General features: G+C 41.8%; 3 protein-coding genes across 4 annotated transcripts; 2 read left to right on the top strand and 1 right to left on the bottom strand.

Moving 5' to 3' along the window:
* Window positions 1-289: 289 nt before the first annotated feature.
* Window positions 290-9,735, top strand: LOC131971569 (deleted in malignant brain tumors 1 protein). The gene is made up of 15 exons (XM_059333078.1): window positions 290-781; window positions 912-1,240; window positions 1,550-1,888; window positions 2,034-2,348; window positions 2,658-2,997; window positions 3,128-3,456; window positions 3,766-4,104; window positions 4,250-4,564; window positions 5,358-5,672; window positions 6,915-7,123; window positions 8,039-8,187; window positions 8,301-8,543; window positions 8,627-8,786; window positions 8,903-8,975; window positions 9,078-9,735. Exons 1-15 carry the CDS (start codon window positions 363-365, stop codon window positions 9,086-9,088), a joined length of 3,885 nt encoding a protein of 1,294 aa, XP_059189061.1. The 5' UTR covers window positions 290-362; the 3' UTR covers window positions 9,089-9,735.
* A 1,856-nt stretch (window positions 9,736-11,591) lies between these two features.
* Window positions 11,592-15,842, top strand: smim29 (small integral membrane protein 29). The gene is made up of 5 exons (XM_059333165.1): window positions 11,592-11,680; window positions 12,153-12,444; window positions 12,601-12,626; window positions 12,756-12,861; window positions 14,260-15,842. The coding sequence occupies exons 2-5, from the start codon at window positions 12,337-12,339 to the stop codon at window positions 14,326-14,328; spliced, it is 309 nt and encodes a 102-aa protein (XP_059189148.1). The 5' UTR covers window positions 11,592-11,680; window positions 12,153-12,336; the 3' UTR covers window positions 14,329-15,842.
* A 1,319-nt stretch (window positions 15,843-17,161) lies between these two features.
* hmga1a (high mobility group AT-hook 1a) lies at window positions 17,162-22,133 on the bottom strand. Of its 2 annotated transcripts, none has more exons than XM_059333163.1 (5): window positions 22,030-22,133; window positions 20,977-21,095; window positions 19,974-20,054; window positions 18,884-18,940; window positions 17,162-18,066 (listed from the first exon to the last, which is right to left on the bottom strand). In XM_059333163.1, exons 2-5 carry the CDS (start codon window positions 21,073-21,075, stop codon window positions 17,995-17,997), a joined length of 309 nt encoding a protein of 102 aa, XP_059189146.1. In that variant the 5' UTR covers window positions 21,076-21,095; window positions 22,030-22,133; the 3' UTR covers window positions 17,162-17,994. The 2 variants fall into 2 exon arrangements, with proteins under 2 accessions (XP_059189146.1, XP_059189147.1); XM_059333164.1 differs by lacking the exon at window positions 22,030-22,133 and adding an exon at window positions 21,803-21,935.
* Window positions 22,134-22,488: the final 355 nt, after the last annotated feature.

Below are 22,488 nucleotides of genomic sequence, written 5' to 3'. Positions count from 1 at the left end.
AAATTTAAAATACAAGTGCAGGACTTTTTGTGAGAAATAATTTTATTTACATAGAAATAATTTCTGAATAGGAATTAATTTTATGAAACACTGATGAAATTAAAAGGTCATATGGTTTGGGTAGTGACCATAACAGTGAGATTGCAATAAAAGAGAGATAGAGTGAGGATTTCAAACAGGGGGAAGGAGGTTCTCTGGGCAGATCCAACTAGTAAAAGGTTATACCCTAAACAGACCCTATCTTCCTGGGGTCATCATTCAGAAAGACGACCAAGATTGGATTTGTTTCAACTCACAATTTGTGTTGTTTGCAAGAAATTAAACCACGGGTGGAAAAAACAATAGAAACACTGTCCTTCTCCATGTGCAAAAATGCCAAACACACATTAGTCTTCATTGAAATCATTATCTCACATTGCACATCTGTATGCAATATCTTTATTTTCGCAGTTTCTCAAACAACGCCTAGTCAAACATTGAGACTTGTCGGCTCTAACAGCAGCTGCTCTGGCAGAGTGGAGATCTACCATGACGGCCAGTGGGGGACGGTGTGTGACGACATCTGGGATTTGAATGATGCCCAGGTGGTTTGTCGGCAGTTGGGCTGTGGCAGGGCTGCATCAGCACCACAAAGTGCACATTTTGGACAAGGCACTGGACAAATTTGGTTAGATGACCTTCGGTGTTCAGGCAGTGAGTCATCACTCAGAGAGTGTCCTCATGGGGGATTAGGGTCCCACAACTGTATTCACAGAGAGGATGCAAGTGTAATTTGTGAAGGTGAGTTATGCATCTGGTAAGCACACAAGGATTATATGCTCAAGCACCGTTACTTTTACAGTTTGAATCTTTTTCCAATACAGGTGTAAATCTAACTTGTAGTTGCCATGTGAGTTGATGAAGATTTTTCTTTCACTTCTACCAGAAATAGCCACGGTGAGGCTGGTCAACTCTGACCAACGATGCTCTGGCAGAGTGGAGATCTACCATGATGGCCAGTGGGGGACGGTGTGTGACGACAGCTGGGATTTGAATGATGCCCATGTGGTTTGTCGGCAGTTGGGCTGTGGCAGGGCTGCATCAGCACCACAAAGAGCACATTTTGGACAAGGCACTGGACAAATTTGGTTAGATGACCTTCGGTGTTCAGGCAGTGAGTCATCACTCAGAGAGTGTCCTCATCGGGGATTAGGGTCCCACAACTGTGGTCATGGAGAAGATGCTAGTGTCATATGTGAAGGTAAGCCTATGCATACCACACACTGAAGATGGTATTTTCTCACATACAACTAGAGAAGGCACCTTATCACATAGAACTAACTGGATACTATAGAAAATGGGGATCCTCTTCCACTGCGTTAAGTAAGTGTACAATTTAGTCAATACTTTGTGTTAAGACCGTTTATTTGTAAACAAACCAAAAAAGGAGCCCAATGATTAAATGATCAAGTTCAGTTACCTTCAAGATATGGGGCTTTATCTCCATACTGGTGCAGTAACAACCTGCAGTTGAGGGTTGACAAAGAGATTTTGGTTTTACTTCTTTCAGATGTTGCCACAACAACAGCACCTCCTACAAGACCAGTGAGGCTGGTCAACTCTAACAGCAGCTGCTCTGGCAGAGTGGAGATCTTCCAAAGTGGCAGGTGGGGGACGGTGTGTGATGACATCTGGGATTTGAATGATGCTCAGGTCGTTTGTCGACAGCTAGGCTGTGGCAGGGCTTTGTCAGCACCGCAAAATGCACACTTCGGACAGGGAAGCGGACAAATCTGGTTAGATAATGTCCGGTGTTTGGGAAATGAGTTATCGATAACAGACTGTCCACATCAGGGATTCGGGTCCCACAACTGTATTCACAGAGAGGATGCAAGTGTAATTTGTGAAGGTGAGTTATGCATCTGGTAAGCACACAAGGATTATATGCTCAAGCACCGTTACTTTTACAGTTTGAATCTTTTTCCAATACAGGTGTAAATCTAACTTGTAGTTGCCATGTGAGTTGATGAAGATTTTTCTTTCACTTCTACCAGAAATAGCCACGGTGAGGCTGGTCAACTCTGACCAACGATGCTCTGGCAGAGTGGAGATCTACCATGATGGCCAGTGGGGGACGGTGTGTGACGACAGCTGGGATTTGAATGATGCCCATGTGGTTTGTCGGCAGTTGGGCTGTGGCAGGGCTGCATCAGCACCACAAAGAGCACATTTTGGACAAGGCACTGGACAAATTTGGTTAGATGACCTTCGGTGTTCAGGCAGTGAGTCATCACTCAGAGAGTGTCCTCATCGGGGATTAGGGTCCCACAACTGTGGTCATGGAGAAGATGCTAGTGTCATATGTGAAGGTAAGCCTATGCATACCACACACTGAAGATGGTATTTTCTCACATACAACTAGAGAAGGCACCTTATCACATAGAACTAACTGGATACTATAGAAAATGGGGATCCTCTTCCACTGCGTTAAGTAAGTGTACAATTTAGTCAATACTTTGTGTTAAGACCGTTTATTTGTAAACAAACCAAAAAAGGAGCCCAATGAATTAATAATCAAGTTCAGTTACCTTCAAGATATAGGGCTGTATCTCCATACTGGTGCAGTAACAACCTGCAGTTGAGGGTTGACAAAGAGATTTTGGTTTTACTTCATTCAGATGTTGCCACAACAACAGCACCTCCTACAAGACCAGTGAGGCTGGTCAACTCTAACAGCAGGTGCTCTGGCAGAGTGGAGATCTTCCAAAGTGGCAGGTGGGGGACGGTGTGTGATGACATCTGGGATTTGAATGATGCTCAGGTCGTTTGTCGACAGCTAGGCTGTGGCAGGGCTTTGTCAGCACCGCAAAATGCACACTTCGGACAGGGAAGCGGACAAATCTGGTTAGATAATGTCCGGTGTTTGGGAAATGAGTTATCGATAACAGACTGTCCACATCAGGGATTCGGGTCCCACAACTGTATTCACAGAGAGGATGCAAGTGTAATTTGTGAAGGTGAGTTATGCATCTGGTAAGCACACAAGGATTATATGCTCAAGCACCGTTACTTTTACAGTTTGAATCTTTTTCCAATACAGGTGTAAATCTAACTTGTAGTTGCCATGTGAGTTGATGAAGATTTTTCTTTCACTTCTACCAGAAATAGCCACGGTGAGGCTGGTCAACTCTGACCAACGATGCTCTGGCAGAGTGGAGATCTACCATGATGGCCAGTGGGGGACGGTGTGTGACGACAGCTGGGATTTGAATGATGCCCATGTGGTTTGTCGGCAGTTGGGCTGTGGCAGGGCTGCATCAGCACCACAAAGAGCACATTTTGGACAAGGCAGTGGACAAATTTGGTTAGATGACCTTCGGTGTTCAGGCAGTGAGTCATCACTCAGAGAGTGTCCTCATCGGGGATTAGGGTCCCACAACTGTGGTCATGGAGAAGATGCTAGTGTCATATGTGAAGGTAAGCCTATGCATACCACACACTGAAGATGGTATTTTCTCACATACAACTAGAGAAGGCACCTTATCACATAGAACTAACTGGATACTATAGAAAATGGGGATCCTCTTCCACTGCGTAAAGTAAGTGTACAATTTAGTCAATACTTTGTGTTAAGACCGTTTATTTGTAAACAAACCAAAAAATGAGCCCAATGAATTAATAATCAAGTTCAGTTACCTTCAAGATATAGGGCTGTATCTCCATACTGGTGCAGTAACAACCTGCAGTTGAGGGTTGACAAAGAGATTTTGGTTTTACTTCATTCAGATGTTGCCACAACAACAGCACCTCCTACAAGACCAGTTAGGCTGGTCAACTCTAACAGCAGCTGCTCTGGCAGAGTGGAGATCTTCCAAAGTGGCAGATGGGGGACGGTGTGTGATGACATCTGGGATTTGAATGATGCTCAGGTCGTTTGTCGACAGCTAGGCTGTGGCAGGGCTTTGTCAGCACCGCAAAATGCACACTTCGGACAGGGAAGCGGACAAATCTGGTTAGATAATGTCCGGTGTTTGGGAAATGAGTTATCGATAACAGACTGTCCACATCAGGGATTCGGGTCCCACAACTGTATTCACAGAGAGGATGCAAGTGTAATTTGTGAAGGTGAGTTATGCATCTGGTAAGCACACAAGGATTATATGCTCAAGCACCGTTACTTTTACAGTTTGAATCTTTTTCCAATACAGGTGTAAATCTAACTTGTAGTTGCCATGTGAGTTGATGAAGATTTTTCTTTCACTTCTACCAGAAATAGCCACGGTGAGGCTGGTCAACTCTGACCAACGATGCTCTGGCAGAGTGGAGATCTACCATGATGGCCAGTGGGGGACGGTGTGTGACGACAGCTGGGATTTGAATGATGCCCATGTGGTTTGTCGGCAGTTGGGCTGTGGCAGGGCTGCATCAGCACCACAAAGAGCACATTTTGGACAAGGCACTGGACAAATTTGGTTAGATGACCTTCGGTGTTCAGGCAGTGAGTCATCACTCAGAGAGTGTCCTCATCGGGGATTAGGGTCCCACAACTGTGGTCATGGAGAAGATGCTAGTGTCATATGTGAAGGTAAGCCTATGCATGTCACACACTGAAGATGGTATTTTCTCACATACAACTAAGGAAGGCACCTTATCACATAGAACTAACTGGATACTATAGAAAATGGGGATCCTCTTCCACTGCGTTAAGTAAGTGTACAATTTAGTCAATACTTTGTGTTAAGACCGTTTATTTGTAAACAAACCAAAAAAGGAGCCCAATGAATTAATAATCAAGTTCAGTTACCTTCAAGATATAGGGCTGTATCTCCTTACTGGTGCAGTAACAACCTGCAGTTGAGGGTTGACAAAGAGATTTTGGTTTTACTTCATTCAGATGTTGCCACAACAACAGCACCTCCTACAAGACCAGTTAGGCTGGTCAACTCTAACAGCAGCTGCTCTGGCAGAGTGGAGATCTTCCAAAGTGGCAGGTGGGGGACGGTGTGTGATGACATCTGGGATTTGAATGATGCTCAGGTCGTTTGTCGACAGCTAGGCTGTGGCAGGGCTTTGTCAGCACCGCAAAATGCACACTTCGGACAGGGAAGCGGACAAATCTGGTTAGATAATGTCCGGTGTTTGGGAAATGAGTTATCGATAACAGACTGTCCACATCAGGGATTCGGGTCCCACAACTGTATTCACAGAGAGGATGCAAGTGTAATTTGTGAAGGTGAGTTATGCATCTGGTAAGCACACAAGGATTATATGCTCAAGCACCGTTACTTTTACAGTTTGAATCTTTTTCCAATACAGGTGTAAATCTAACTTGTAGTTGCCATGTGAGTTGATGAAGATTTTTCTTTCACTTCTACCAGAAATAGCCACGGTGAGGCTGGTCAACTCTGACCAACGATGCTCTGGCAGAGTGGAGATCTACCATGATGGCCAGTGGGGGACGGTGTGTGACGACAGCTGGGATTTGAATGATGCCCATGTGGTTTGTCGGCAGTTGGGCTGTGGCAGGGCTGCATCAGCACCACAAAGAGCACATTTTGGACAAGGCAGTGGACAAATTTGGTTAGATGACCTTCGGTGTTCAGGCAGTGAGTCATCACTCAGAGAGTGTCCTCATCGGGGATTAGGGTCCCACAACTGTGGTCATGGAGAAGATGCTAGTGTCATATGTGAAGGTAAGCCTATGCATACCACACACTGAAGATGGTATTTTCTCACATACAACTAGAGAAGGCACCTTATCACATAGAACTAACTGGATACTATAGAAAATGGGGATCCTCTTCCACTGCGTTAAGTAAGTGTACAATTTAGTCAATACTTTGTGTTAAGACCGTTTATTTGTAAACAAACCAAAAAAGGAGCCCAATGATTAAATGATCAAGTTCAGTTACCTTCAAGATATGGGGCTTTATCTCCATACTGGTGCAGTAACAACCTGCAGTTGAGGGTTGACAAAGAGATTTTGGTTTTACTTCTTTCAGATGTTGCCACAACAACAGCACCTCCTACAAGACCAGTGAGGCTGGTCAACTCTAACAGCAGCTGCTCTGGCAGAGTGGAGATCTTCCAAAGTGGCAGGTGGGGGACGGTGTGTGATGACATCTGGGATTTGAATGATGCTCAGGTCGTTTGTCGACAGCTAGGCTGTGGCAGGGCTTTGTCAGCACCGAGAAACGCACACTTCGGACAGGGACGTGGACAAATCTGGTTAGATAATGTCCGGTGTTCAGGCAGTGAGTCATCGATAACAGACTGTCCACATCAGGGATTCGGGTCCCACAACTGTATTCACAGAGAGGATGCAAGTGTAATTTGTGAAGGTGAGTTATGCATCTGGTAAACACAGAAGGATTATATGCTCAAGCACCGTTACTTTTACAGTTTGAATCTTTTTTCAATACGGGTGTAAATCCAACTTGTAGTTGCCATGTGAGTTGACAAAGATTTTTCTTTCACTTCAACCAGAAATAGCCACAGTGAGGCTGGTCAACTCTGACCAACGATGCTCAGGCAGAGTGGAGATCTACCATGACGGCCAGTGGGGGACTGTGTGTGATGATTACTGGGGATTGGTTGAAGCCCAGGTGGTTTGTCGGCAGTTGGGCTGTGGCAGGGCTCTGTCAGCACCACAAAGAGCACATTTTGGACAAGGCACTGGACAAATTTGGTTAGATGACCTTCAGTGTTCAGGCAGTGAGTCATCACTCAGAGAGTGTCCTCATCGGGGATTAGGGTCTCACAACTGTGGTCATGGAGAAGATGCTAGTGTCATATGTGAAGGTAAATATGTATGTTTTACATTTCAAGTAGCAGTTTAGTTAGTTTTACTTTTTAAATGTTGTGAAATAATACAGTGAAATCAAACGTAATCAAATTCTGACCCTCTTTCATTTTTTTTCTCTTTGCTCTTTTAGACGTACAACCACTAATCCAGGCCTCTCAGCTTGTTTGCTCCACTTATCAGATGGAAATTGGTGTGCCATTGGACCGGCTGCTGTCAGCTGGTTTAAACGCATCCTCTGGTCACCTGGCATCACCTTACTGTACTGGTTACACAGCTCGTTATAATACTTTGTGGTACAGAGTGCCACCACGGGCTGACTACTGTGGAACTGTAATGAGTGTAAGATTAGCTATGTTTTTTTTATCTGATTATTTGTGAAAAAGGTCTATTCTATTAGTCAATTGTCTCTCCTCTTTTAATGGTATTATTCTTAACTGCTCTGTAAATGTATCTTAATGTTCTCTGCTGAGACTAAAGGTGTGTTCAAACAGAATACAAGACAAATTTCAAACTTGGATTAATTGCATAAATTTGAACATGCCAAACAGCCAATGTGCTAACTGTACAGACATTGGCTATAAGCTAGATAACAATGGTAGCACCAATTATGTGTGGGAATGTTCCTGTGTGTTTGTGTTCAGCTTAGCCTCTGACTAAATCAGAACTCACCCAAATCTACTCTGGACCTTTCTGTTATTTCCCAATTCATACAGCTCAACGATAAGCACAAATCTTTTGTTCAAGTTGAAACATTTTCTGTTGATTAATGCCCCCATGTTAAAAAATATTTGCACTATTTTCTTATTAAGGCCTTTGTGAAGTTGAAACATGATGAAGATTAGGATATTCCCTCACTAGTACCACTGTGGGGAAATTTCCAACTTCTGCCTTTAAACCCATGCTTTACACGCCGATGAACACAGACCATGCTAGGAGCAGTGGACAGCACATTACTGCGCCTGGGTGGTTAGGTGCCTTGCTCAAGGGTACCTCAGCTCTTGTCCTGTTAGTCCTGGGATTGGAAGATAAGTGTGATAAAGGACCCTCTTTGATGCTCCTTTGGTTGAAATAACATGATAAAGTGCCATGTACAGTGTGGTTAAAATTGAGAAGACGCAATACAGTGACATAAAGGCTGCCCTGAATGAAAGATGGTGTCTCTAACTTCCTAGTCCCATGCTGTTTGCACTTGAAACTAAGAAGACTGATTGCTTAATCAGCTCACTGTTCATTCATCAATCATTTCTCTTTCAGACCAACACCTCCCATGCCATCTACTCCAACTCTCTGTTTTTGTACCCTCCAAGCAACGGTGCCTCGGTTCAACCTGAGGTCATTCCGTTCTCCTGTGCCTATCCCTTGGAAACCAACACCAGCCTTAACGCTGTAATCAGACAACAAATGTGAGTCTTTTATTTAATTGATAACTACAATAGCACACCTTATAGATGAACATCACAGGATATAGAATTATATTGCAGGGGTGAAATGCATCTCTCATTTTCTTTCTCAACAGCCCTAGGAGTGGCCTCATAGGGTCAGGTACCAGAGCCACTGCCTACATGAGTCTTTTCCATGACTCCCGCTATTTATACAGCTACCCACCGGGTCAGGTCACCCTGCCAAATGGATCTGCCCTAAATGTGCAAGTGTATGTGCCTCGGACTGATCAAAGCTTTGCAGTGGTTCTGAAGTCCTGCTATACCACTTACTCCTCAAACCCTGATGACCCAATGCAATACTATCTGATTCGTCACAGGTACATGTCTCTCCTAATTTATGGTGTTCTAAAGTGATGTAGGCTATAGTGATCCTGATTACTCCGTCTGACATTTTTACCAGTTGTCCTACTGACACTCGTCGTGTGTCAGTGGTTGAGAATGGCCGGTCCCTTCGTGCTCGTTTCTCTGCCCTGCTCTTCCAATTCCAGGGTGGCAACCACGGCATCTACTTACACTGCAAAGTACAACTGTGTGACAACACCAGCCAAAATTGTGTTCCAGTGAGTCAGATCCTTATGCTCTAACTCAATCAACAGTCAATAAGTTAACAATCATTGCTTTATATCAAAACACTGACTATATGTGTCCAATTATTATACCCCTTCTCACCTCACAGTTTTGCAGCAGGTCATATCGTTCTGTTGACAACTCAGATTCGCAAAATTGCCTCACCGCCGGACCAATCACATGTGAGTACAAAATTGAATCTGGCATCAGAGCTAATGTCTCAGCACTGTTAACTGTATGGAGATTTTAACCATGTTTTCTTTTTCTTTAATCTTGATCTTTAGGGGAGGGCTGACATGTTAATGGAGTGAGCTGATAAACACTGCAACATGATTCTCATGATGTTATTTTTTTCTTCTTCCAGATATTGTAGTAACTGAATTTAATCACACTTATACTTTACCTATGTACTTTTCTGTCTTATGTGTATTGTTACAAATTCTGATAAAATACAAATGAGTGGGTTGGTACCATTATGCTTGTTCTAAATAATTATTTTTTAATTTTAATGTCATTTAAGGTCAGTGAGGTTATGTGATTATCTCTTGTATGCCATATAAAAATCTTTTTTTCTAACAGAACTTTCTGTATTGGTAAATATGTATACATACACATAGGTTTATTGCATGCTTTGATAAGACATATAACAATGTACCTGGGGAACAATAGGGGTACATAACCCTGTGGATTTAAGCCTTCCTATAGTCAAACAAATCTCTTTAATTTATTTCACAATTTTCTCCAAAGAGTGCTTTTGGCCCATCTCTTTACAGTTAAAGTCCCTGCTGGTAGGATATTATAAATTTGGACTTTGTTTAACACTAATGTAATAGTGTTAAAAAACGATTTTATAAACAGTAGACAGAAGACCACAATAATAACTTGGTAAATAATGTATGTGAGTCAAAGTCAAATTTGTATTGCTTTGTGAAGGACAATAAAGTTATTTCTGATATCCAAAATAGCAGTTCTGTCTTATCTATTTGTTTTCATTATTATATTATTACAATCATAATTGTTCTCATAGGAAACTTACACACGGAGTATGTTTTATTTAATATTTAGGATATTTTGCCTTTGTTGGATAGATACAAGTGAAGAAGTAGACTAGTGTGAGATACAGAAAGGGCATTGAACCAGTATCATTGTGGTTTTGTAGCATGTGCTGTAACCATTTAGCTAGGCACTCCACAGAATCTTTGTACTTAATCTTCAAGTTGTGTATCAGTCTGCCCCACAAATGACAGTCTAATCTTCGCTCTAGATCTAGCTCTAGTTTGTTCTCCACCAACTGCTGTAAAAATTGCTGATAGCCAGATGTGAAATTCCCCCCTCCAGACATGTTTTAAAGTTTGAAATACTCTGCTAAGATGAAAAAAAAAGACTTTAATATAGTTTTCTTGCATAAAAATGAAAAAACTTTGAGAAGGGTCACAATTCGCCATAACACACCAGCATTTCACCATTACACGCCAGCAATTCACCACAACGCACCAGCAATTCATCTGTATCTATTGCATAGCTGTAAGGGCCAGTACTCAGTTCGATTGCCCCGTGGCCCTAATTATGCACATCGTCTCTGCTGATCAAAAAGATAGTGATCATTAATTAACCGGCATCGCTAACTGTGCACAGTGTCCGGTGATTGTTGTTAACAAACAGAGAACACCTCCTGCAGCAGCAGCACATACATACTGTACTGTTACAGAGCTAACTGTTAGCCTAATAGCAATTTGCAGACTGGACACTAAGGGGTTAACATCCCCCCCTGCTCTGTGACTGCAGCTGGGAGAGACTGCTGCAGTTTAGTCAGTTTATTTTATCAGTGTTTTGTTGTTGATACTAATATTGGTAACACTTTACTCTAAGGTGTCTACATAAGAGTGACATAGGTGTGTCACAAACATGACATGGGATGTGTTCATGTTTAACATTAATGACACTTTGAAGTAACACTAATGCTCATGATACTTGTCATGTCATGTTTCTGACAGGCTTGTGCGACTCTTATGTAGACACCTTCAAAATAAAGTGTTACCATAAATAAAGTGTTACCATATCTTGCTTAAGTCACAAAGGCAAGTCATTTATTTAGCTTAAATTACATAATTTACACACAGTGTTATTACTATGCCAATGGCCATCCTTTGTTACATCCTTTTTGAGTGAAATGATCAATAAATGTCATATGTTACACTTTAGGTGAAGTTTTTTGTTTTTCCTGCAAAACTTGAAAAAAAAAAGTTAGTCGATTATTCTAACAGGGTGACGGTAGAGAGACGTATCTATTTTTTATTTTATTTTTTATTTTTTTTATTTAACCTTTATTTAACCAGGGAATATCCCATTGAGATTAAGAACCTCTTTTTCAAGGGAGCCCTGGCCAAGAGGCAGCAAACACAGAATACAGTTACATATTTACATAACATACAGACCTTAAACACATCATGAGAAACAAGTGCATGTTGTGGAATTGGCCTCAATAACTCTTAGTTTGGATTTAAAAGTGCTCAAAGAAACAAATTCAGTTAATTTCCAGTCTTTCTGGTGCATATTCCATGCATAAGGTGCAGAGTAAACAAATGCCCTTTTACCCAACTCTGTACGAGCAGAAGGGACAGAAAGCAACAATTGATCTTGTGAACGAAGAGAATAAGATCCTGCATTTCTCACAGTAATTAAGCTGCAAATGTACGAAGGCAGCAGTCCCAATATTGCCTTATAGATGAAAGTATATCTATGGAGTGTGTGCGGTTTTCTGCAGCCATGACGCTTTTATTCTGACAGTCACAGAAAGGAAGTGTAAGGTTTCGGCTGCTAACGGAAGTCTCCGCTTCCTGCGAATCACAACATAACGTAACTCAAAAGAGGCTTTCCATATTGCACAGTGAGTGAGAAATTACTAAAAATTAATTTAGAGGTATATTTTAGATCGTTAGAAATCGATGTGGAAGTCTTGTTTTAGCTTGTTAGCGCAGTAAAACAACTTGTCAGTCCCGGTGTCATCTACCAGGCTGCTAACGGTCTCCAGCTAACGTTGTTTATATAGATCTAGTAACGCTCTCAATATGTTTATAGCGTCTATGCAGACCTTTTAAATAAACATCAGTCTCTATTTTAGTGAGCTTGCTGCAGCCAATTGAGTATAAACTAGCAAATAACAGGAAGCCAGCTGACATGCATGAAAAGTGGCTTTTACGGTAATATTTCTTGCTAACATGACATACAGCTTTTATCTGCACATTTGGGTAAAGATAGCCAACCGAGTAACTTAACGCTATCTACCACTGTGCGACCTTACTTCTTCCTTGATATGCTTATCACTGTGTGCAAATTGTTCTCATTCCGTCTTCCATCAGATTTCTTGCTGATTAGGAAGGCAGATACCATGTGGAAGTCACATGAACGACAAGGATGAGGCATAAACAACAAGGGGGCAGCTTGAGGAGAGAGCCGCTGTACATATAGAGGGAGGGGGTTTGCTGCTTGTAAAGGCCCTGCACAAGCAACAACCCCTGTGTCCCCTTCTCCTGAACATATGCAATGAACAGCACCACTGAGCCCCCTACCATCATAGATGGAGATGTGGCAGTCAGCTACGTGTTGGTGCCATTTTTCCTCATTACTATTATAGGAATAGCTGCAGCTGTGGTAAGTGGTTGACTGTCAAAAACATGTATACAAGCTGTAAAGTTCAGTAGAAATGTTACCATTAACATGGGGAACATCAAAAGGCATTGTGCTAACTTAATTAACATATCTACATATTGACAATATATGTTACACCCTGCGTTTTGTCTGTTTCAGGTTATGTATATTCGTAAGAGAAGGCGGTAAGACTTTTAATCTTAATAATTGATTTCATGACACAGTGCTGTTGTGATATACTTGATTGCTTAAATCTGTCGCTCACTGTAAGTCATTAACCATAACTATTTGATTTTGGTTATTTCTTCCCTCAGAATTGACAGACTCCGTCATCAGCTGTTACCAGTTTACACGTACGATCCATCAGAGGAGCTTAATGAAGCGGAGCAAGAAATGTTGTGGAGAGAAGAGGACACAAGGGTATGACACACCATTGCTTTTCAAACCTTTGCATTTTTGTGTTCTCTGGAACATTTCTCACTTCAAACTTCATTGTGAAATCAAATGAAAATTGCAGGGTCATCACATCGGAACTATAGTTTTCTTCTGAGTCAGGTTAACTGACAAGAAACAAATTCACAAATTTACCATAAGGCAGTTATAAAATAATGTAGAGGGTTGGTTTAAGGATGTCAGATCCGTATACATTTTGCACAAAAACATGTCTACTGTTAACGTGTTTTCTCAAAGTGTATTTTTTAAAAATAATTGTGTGGTTGTCCTTAGTTGTGCCCTTAATTCTTACGGCACTGCAGTTCCTCAATTGGTTAGGCACTTCCTCCCACACATAGAAACATAGATGTAGGAAGTACACTAGAAAGTATAGTAAAAGCACCGGTTGTAGTATTATAGTAGAAAGACTGCACTTCTTGTTTTATTTGCAAGCCCTAAATTAATGACAGTAGTAGTCAGTGGCCAGTTTTAGTTTCTCTCAAGTAATCAAATATTTATCAAAGTGTGTATATGTCGCTATCATGTTATTTAAAGGTTTAACCAAAAGATGTCTGACCAATTTCTGAAGTTCCTCTTATAGAGCTGCTTGTACAAATACTCCACTTTAGAAATAGCTGGAACAGAAATAGAGAGTTATGCATAAATATAGATAAATTATTGGCCTGGTTAAATAAGTCAGACATCATGCACTGAACCATGAGCAACACAAGGTGGCAGTATTGGCCTTGATCAAAGTTGATTACAAAGTTTAACTCCACAGTTGTGAAAATATAAATTGGGAACAGCAAAACCATTAAGTTCTATATTAGTTTAAGAAGCTATTGTTGTGTCCTTAAAAGTGTCAGTTCACCCAAATCACAAAGCAACATTGTGTCACTTCATCCTACAGGAATACTACTTGTTTTTACAAGCTCATTTTGGTTTTTATTTGTCTTTGATTTATCTACATTCCTGAGATTTCTGCTGCAAATCCAATACAGAGGAAGTTAAGGTGATTAAATTATTGATGCTTAAAGGAGACATAATATGCTCAATTTCAGGTTCATACTTCAGGTTTTTATTACATGGCTGATGCACCTCTTTTCACTATTTATCCGACACACTGTTGTAGTGTTGACAAAAAGCCAAGTTTGCTCTGATTGGTAAGAGATTCCAGGTTTTTAGCATCTTCATCTCAAAGCTGCAGAAATTTGAAGCCTGAAAAATTACTTATAGAAGCTTCATTGACATCATCATAATGGCTTGATGCTACTGTGGAATCACTACATTTTACATATCATCATTAGAAACAACATTGTCCTGTAGTAATGCCTAAGAAAATACATAAACTTAACTGTACTTTCTGTTTCTTTTTAATATCCTCAGGTTGTACAAGGTTGGGCCAGAAGCTATCAACAGCGACGCCCTCTTCTGACCAAAGACGTCAATGCATGACTGTAGTAAACCATGGCATAGAACATTTTCAGTGTGGAGAACCATCAGCTAAGTCATGCTCAAGACTTTCTCTGTTTTGTTTCATTTTCTTTGCCACAGTTCGCCGTTATCTTTCCTGTTTAATGTACAGACAAGGTGGCTGTTTATTTGTGTGGTTCTGAAGCCAATCCTGTGTGCCTAACAGATGTAGTACCTTCAATTTATTTATTTGAAATTATTTATTTGAGCCTTTTTTTTACTTTGGTATCAAATTACATGACTCAACATTAACAAAGGTGGAATCTTTCGAAAGATAAAGGTTCCTGTAGGTTTACTTAGTTGTTTACATTCACAATGTTGGTGTGGGCGTTAGGTGGTGGGCGGTTATGTTCCTGTGGGTTGCAGTTGGCATTTGTACTGGCTTTAATTCAGGGGCAGTGTTCATGGTGTGGTAAGAGTATGAGTGTTCTGCACTAGTTGAAAATCATCACTTCTGCTGTGAGAGGTTTGTGCCTGGATAGGTTGTCTTGTAGAGGTTTGCGCTGCATTAAAAGCAAACATGGCTTCCTTGAGGAAGTCCTTTTTAGTTTTCAACGGTTGCATTTGTTGACATGAAACACTGTAGTATGACTTTTAAATTAAGCTTTAAAGAACATTTCACATTGATTAAGATAGATTAGCTGTTTAAATTAGGTGGGTTTATTTCATTTCAGTTTCATTTTGTGTCATAAGGTTGAACGCGCCCTTTTTGGTTTTAATTTCCTCTCAGAATTTAACTAGCTACCCCGCTATCCAGATCTTTATGTGGTTAAGCAAAATCCTATGACTCTTATAAATGGCATGAAAAGCCAGATATGGAAGTAAATAACACCAACCTCCTCTCATCCCCAAAATGAGCCGTGACTAGTGCCCTAAATATGTCCTGTCTACGAGGCATGGCACCAGCACAAATTTACCTCGAGCTGAAGATGAATGCCATAGGTCTGACTGTATCAAGCACTCAGGAAACCTTGCCTCTTTTTTTTTTTTCTTGACAAATTGAAATCTTTCCTGACCTTTATTTGCCTTTCTGAATGTAAACTATACATAATAGAACAGTAATTGTTCTTTGAAAGGGGCATGTATTGGTTTAGAATAAAAATGAGCTTGATGTCATCAGGTATGACATCTAGAGGTTTTTTTTATAGACGTTGCTTTTATTTCTGGACCTCTAAACATCACGTTCCTCTCTGACACCCAGTCAGCTTGACATCTCATGGTTAATTTTTCTATGCATTATAGAGTTTATTTTATGTGAAAAAAAAATGAAATGGAGAAGTTACTATTTTAAACTGTAAAAATATCATGGTAAACTTTACATCTAAGGCTCAGATTTCAGGTCGCACATGAAAATGTCAAAGAACTACTGATGTAAATGTGAATTAGAAAGCACTGTTAAAGGGTTCACCTAAAGACTGTTGTACATTTGTTGCTTTGAGAGTGATTGGAGACTGTTGATTTTAACATTGAACATATAAATAAAAGAGATAACTTGGTCTTTGTGCTCATTTTCATTTGCATCCTAATAGCTGAAGAGTCCATGTTTAGAAAACTACAATGAACACCTGTATGGTTTAGTTGAGTGTAAAAATCTAGTTATATGGAAAAATGACAAAAGAATGACAAAGAAAATTCTCTTTATTGACCATTTCTGATACAAATTGTTGTAGGGCACCATAGAAATATAGACATTGTACATTTATATACGGTGTACATTAAAAAGAATGATCCCATCCTATTGAGTTTACAGTATATAAATGAACGGATGCAAAATGTTGGTATGCAAGATGATGCAGATATTGTCCAGAGTTGTTGAAGGATGTTGAAAAAAAAAAAAAAAAGATTGTTGTACGAGTATGGCAAGGGTGGCTGTGTGCGTTAGTGCCAAACACACTGTGACCAACAAAACAGTAAATGGAAAGAGCGCCCAGTCTATCACAAACACACAAACATTTGTCCATGAAAATCTGAACCAACATTTCAGTGCACCAGAAGAATAAAAACACACCTGCTAATCTACCACAGTCAGCGAACACAGTTGTCAAGCTGACAGGTCTCCCTGACTTGCTTCACACATTTTATAAAACCTGTCTGCAAGCTCTGGTTATGAATGAGCCAAGCTGTGCTGCGTATGGGCACACAATCACAAACTTGACATCTTAGATACCTCATTACAGTCAGGTTAGAAAAACAAACAAAAAAAACCCCTTTGTAATAACTACATCTGTCCAACTCATGCCAGAGGTTACATTTCAAAACAGAAAACCAGTTAAATGCAATTATATGGTAAAGTAAGCTGTTGAGTGAGGTATGAAATTCCAGGCCTTGTATCGCCTGTTTGCAGTTTTCCGGGTTTCATAACTGAGGTTGTAGCAGCTTAGGTGTGTGGAAAAACCCAGTTAAGTGGACTGTGACTGCGGGTTCCCTGACACTTAGAAATACACAAACATTGTTTTCCTTGGAGCAGACAGCATACAACACACATCTTCAAAAGACTAAGAAAGTATATTACTGTACTAAGTGATGACAGAAGGACCAAGCTAGGTGAAGCAGTGAGAGCGAGATGGAATGAAAAAAACATACAGCCCTGTTGGATAGCAGTGCCACCAACTATCCTGTTACAATCAAACTCGTTGTTTGACCAATTGCAATTTGCCTTATGAAGTGATTGAGTGAGCGCTTGGAAACCGAGGACCATGTGAAGACAATGACGCCAATGTAACAGCATTTGTAAAAGCTCCCTGAAGAAATGACACTGATGCTCTCTGCCTAGAACTCTGCCAACCCTACCCTTAAAAACACACATTATACCAAAAAAGGTTTGAGTTTTATTATAACATGAAAAGCAGCACACTCATGTTTTTTTAAATGGTATGTAACCCGAAGGAACAACAGTAATAAGTAACCAGAATAGTCTGATCAGACAATACACTTTACATCTCCCCACTACAAACAGAGGACTGCGAAGGAAGTCTGAGAAGCAGAATTATATCTAAACTGTCCTACAGGATGGGGTAAAAGGTGATTCTGCTCCATTTGTGGAACGGGGCAAAATCAGTTATGCAGATTAGCGACGGGGGTGTGGGGTGCGGGGCATTTCTACCATCTGTTACCTATTCTCATCCTAAATGCTGAAGCTCAACTCCATCTATGATACGATGCAAAAGGATAGGTTAACCACTTCACACGAACACGCACACAAAAACAAAAAAAACAGCAAGTATCGGTAAAATTCACCTTTGTCCAGTACAAAACATGGAGAAAAATCTATATGCCCTACCATCTCAGATGCGGGTACAACAAATAAGTAACATTAAGCAGAGAGAATGTCCTACAAACCATCTTTAGAGGGGGAAACGGAAACATCCAGGCTCCTCAGAGCACACCTTTGTCCAGTATAAAAGACTTGTGATGACATGTAGAGAAAAGGGCTGATACCTTTCATGTAATTCTTAGATCTATGCTTGAGCAAGGTCCATCGTTCTATCCAGTGCTGTTGCATGATATTTGTACTGTGTTAACCCTCATTTTTGGCAAAGAGGGCTTTGTCGTGAACAGTGGTCATGTGGTGGCACTGGCGTTGGAGATACAGCCCAGTTCTGGTTAACAGTAAGTCAGTATGTTGAGTGAGGTAGCATGCGTTGTGAATTACTGGTCCTCCTCTTCCTCCTCCTCCTCTTCCTCCTCAGATGATTCCTTGGATGCCTTTTCTTCCTTCTCCTGTCAAAGAAGGAAGAAAAAAAAAAAGTTAGCCCTTGACTACACCCAAAGTTCCTCTTCAGTGACATTAACAATTAGCAACAATAGCCGCCGGTGAATAATGTCTCAACATGACTGTTTTTTCTCGCTTAACCCCAAATACAAACATGTTAAAAAGAATTATAAATCTTTGATAAACCACTGTGGCATGAAGAACACCCAGGGGAAGGGTGAGCCATCTGTAGTGAAAAGTGATTCATCGAGTGGTGAGTCACAATGAGGCATCCTGCTTTTGCTTCCTTGCTTTTCCTCCCCACACTCACTACTGCCCATGTTCATTCATAAAATTGAAGAGGGCTGGTTAGGAGTGTAACTTTAGGTCATTTTCTGTGACTAATTCAATCCAGACTTTTTTCAAGAGTACGCCCTAACCACTCATGCACATGACAGAATGTTACTACAAGACCGCAATTTCTTCCTAGATTAAACATGCTTTTTTGACCTGCTGTACATGGTCTAGCAACTCATCGCTTCTGTTAAGTTACTCAACATTTGGATTAGGAACACTAGACAAGTCTGAACTTGCAGAGCAATGAAACAGCCAGGTAAGACCAAGACCAGGTGACCAAGAAACTGCTCTAAATGAACATACTGTTCATGACACAAATAGCTGTGATGAGTAAAAATGACTCGTCTGAGGGGAAGGAGGCAGGCCGGGGAATTAGGAAAATGCAATTTCGCCCTGCAGACAGTCATACCAATCATAATTCAATTGAGGGAGGAATGGTTTAAACAAATGTGAGTACTGATGTTACACTGTTTGTCAGGGGACTCTTACCTCCTTCTTGGGTCTTCCTCTGCGTTTTCCCCCTGCAGCCGGGGCTGGTGCTGCCTTCTGTGAAGGAAAACAGTACATGTTAGCAGAGTTACAGGAAGGGCCAGGCAGTGCATTTTGCTGCGATTTTCATGTTCAATGACCCGCTGATCTGCTCAGTAAAAGCCAAGACATTTTGATGGGGATGAGTGCAAAAAACTGGTACAAACAACCCAAATCTCCAGAGTTCTGCTTCTAGCTTCCTGCAGAGGGCAGTGTTACATCTGTAGTGAGACAGATGGAAAGGGGGGCATTGGGTTCATTGGCTATTATCTGGAAGGCCGACAGGAACTGCACAGAGGGCACTCCAGTTCGCTGGCCACCTGGTCTGAGGCTCAGAGACAGCTGGTGGAACTGAGTGGAGATACAAACCCTCTGCAGCTCAGCCCTCGCTGCTAAACCTATATCATACATGTATGTGCAAGCTACTTTTCCTCTCTCCGCGTTTCCCATACATAGCAGTGAAGACCGAGCGCACGGGGGAGCTGGAGGGTTGGGGCGAGGGAGAAAAATCAGTTGTTGCTATGGTGACGACAGGCAGAGAAGAACTAGGGCTGTGTGCTGGGTGGGGGCGGAGGGGTGCTTAGTGTCAGCTTGGAAACAGTCTTGCGGCCTCTGCACCTGCACCGCACTGTGCATGACAAGCTGCAGGAAGCTGGAGGACAGGAAGTACAGAGTGAGCATCACTCAAAATAAAAAAAATAAAAAAATAAGGCAGTAAACCAAGGTCTTTACAATGGGAAACCCAAGCCAGGCTATTTCTGACACCAGGAGGGGGGCAGACAACCAATATATCACAAGTAGCAGCAGGACGTCCTTTTAAGAGGATGGGGTTAGCTACCGTTAAAGTGCTCATCAACCAAAAGCAATCAGGGGTTAGAAAAGGGAAGTGATTGCAAGAGAAGATGGGCTGGTGAATGAAATGTGTGGCTTTATTTCAAAGCTGTGTCTGTCTTTCTGGCTGGGATGTTACTCTAGCTCAGGATGCATGTTAGCTGCAGCTGGAATCATGAGTTGTCATGTAAAAACATGCCTGCAGACAGCACGGACTTACTTTGCCCTTGGTGATCGTCTTGTTTTTGCTGCCCTTCGGTCGTCCTCTGGGCTTCTTTGGAGCAGGGGACCCACTTGGTTCCTGGTAATCAAGAGTCAGAAGACTGTTAACTCAGCACAAAACATCACATATCAACACACGAGCTGTCTGAACTGAGCAGTCTTCCTACAAAATTAAAGCATGGTTACATGTCTACATGTTAGGGACCTATAAAGAAAGTTCACTTTCAAGGTCAGTGCAATTGACATTAACTTTTAAGACTGTTTCCATTGCAACCTGTGGCAAGGAGCACTTGTCAAACTGCATGCTGTTTAGAAGCTACGCACTGGCACAGAAAGGGAAACTTTTTTATGGGTGGGGTGTGTTTATCACCAACTCCAAAATGCAAGGTAAAGCCAGTATCATACCCATGTGATAAGTTGTGGTTGTAAGCCATGTCATGGCAGACTCTTCTCCGGTTGCATTTGAAGCCTGTTTACAACCGCAGCTCATAGCAACCGAGCAATTCAATACTAAAGCACATCACGCTGAGTGACAGCTATATGAGCCATTCTGTGCTTGCACTCGGCTATGTCATCCATTACATGGCTAACAGAGGTGGGTCAGACTGAGGAGGGGGGGTTAAAACCGGTTTAAAGGTGTTGGGTTACAGGTTGCTTACAAGACACAGGATGTTTGTTGTAGATTTCTAAGCTTACACAGATAAGGGGTGAGCAAATGGTCACAGGGGCATGCTGCAGTCATATCTTGATTCACTGAGAGCTCAGTAGAAGAGCCTGGGCTTATGTTATGGATATGCATGAGCACCTAACCTGCAATAATATCTACCTGAGCATCAACTGGCACAGCTGTGAGCTATGGGCTGTTTTTCACCCCATTAAGTCCTTCCTTCTCTTAATGCATATCTTCTGCTACATTTTGGATTATTTTTACTTCATGCAAAGTTGACATAATGAACAGGTATGTATAAAAAAAATATAACAAATTTATAAGGGATACTTACGTCAGAGGTCTTCACCTGGGGCTGCTTGCGGGGTCTTCCACGCCCTCTCTTCTCTGTTGCCTCTTTCTCCTTCGGTGAGACTGTCCCCTTGTCGCTCATGTTTGCTTAGCTTTTCAGACCTAGGAAATAAATCACACGGTGAGACTTGCTGCAAGGCAGGGCGTCAGGTTCACACACAGCATAGAAAAAAATATGAGGGCTATCAATCTCAATGACCGCAACAACAAACCCAGAAATGACCGGGCTAACCGCACACCGGTAACGCGTTTAACCCAATTAATCCGCGCTTATTTCCAGCTCTATTTCTGTCTCATCTGCGCTCCATTACACGGCCGACGGAGCCACACAAACAAGGGATTTACACCAAATCGGCTCGCCGGGACTCTGTAGGCGGCTGTAGGCCGCATAAATCTGCAGAAGACGAGTGAACCCGACGCTCCCTCCCCGTACCAACCATGTTTAGAGGCCCTTTGCTGTAGTTGGCTGTTGTGGCCAATAATCAGGCCTGATGAAACTATCTCACCGCATGTCTGCACGCCGCGGCCATGGAGATGTCTACCGACACACACAATGGCTGTGGTGTACTCGGCGGCATTTGCAGGCTAAGCCGGGCCTGCATGGACGCTTTTGCTAAACACATACAATGCAAGCGAGCGAGGTGCGTTTGGTTCGTTAGCGGCGGCAGGGAGCTGACCAGAACAACAAAAGACGGCTTCACATTTAAAGCATGCAGCCCTTCGGCGCAGTAAAATTCATTTAAAATCCGGCTCTGTCTTATCGACCATGCAAAGTTTTACCGGCTCATCGTAGCATTTCTTGCACTCACCTATCGCTCGGCTAGAACCTCTGCTCTGAATTTACGAGGAAATGTTTCCGTTAAGCCTGGCTGGTCGTACCCGGTTAAAAAGCCTTGCACAGATCTATAGGCTACAGCTTTTATTCGTCAGACTACACACAGCCCGCCCCTTTCAAATCCCAGCGCATGCAGCGTTAAATAAACCCTGTCTATGAATTAGAAAGGAACAGGCTGGTTTTTATAAACGAAATTCTTACCAGTAGGATGAGAAGTTTGTTCCTACGACGTCCTATAAATAGCACGTGTGTCTTGTCTCCTGCAGATAACGGAAAAAGGCGCCAGCCAGAAGGAGTTTTGAGGCAATTTAAAGAGCCGCCCTCATGGGAGGGCGGAGATATGATAAATGGGCCACCAACAGTACTGAGGAGCCCCCGCCCCCTCCTGGATCCTTTCTATTCCTCAGGTTTAATAACAAAACACCCCAAAACATGTGTAAAAGTAACAGAATACACTTTCATCAATAAAATAAATTATTATTATGTGAATACACTGTATCACAGATTGTTTGCTTGTGCTCAACTGATACCATGGTCTCCACAGTGACATGGCGAGTGAACTATGACCTCCCCCAAAGTAAACACAGAAAGGCTTTTCATGTTATGAAAGGCATATTTATTTTACTGACTGAAATAAATGTAGCAATATTACAATTTAAA

The sequence above is a fragment of the Centropristis striata genome, chromosome 5 (genome assembly GCF_030273125.1).
Source record: "Centropristis striata isolate RG_2023a ecotype Rhode Island chromosome 5, C.striata_1.0, whole genome shotgun sequence".
NCBI classification, from domain to species: Eukaryota; Metazoa; Chordata; class Actinopteri; order Perciformes; family Serranidae; genus Centropristis; species Centropristis striata.
Note: the sequence above shows the minus strand (reverse complement) of the source record. Positions and strands in the feature narration are given on the sequence as shown.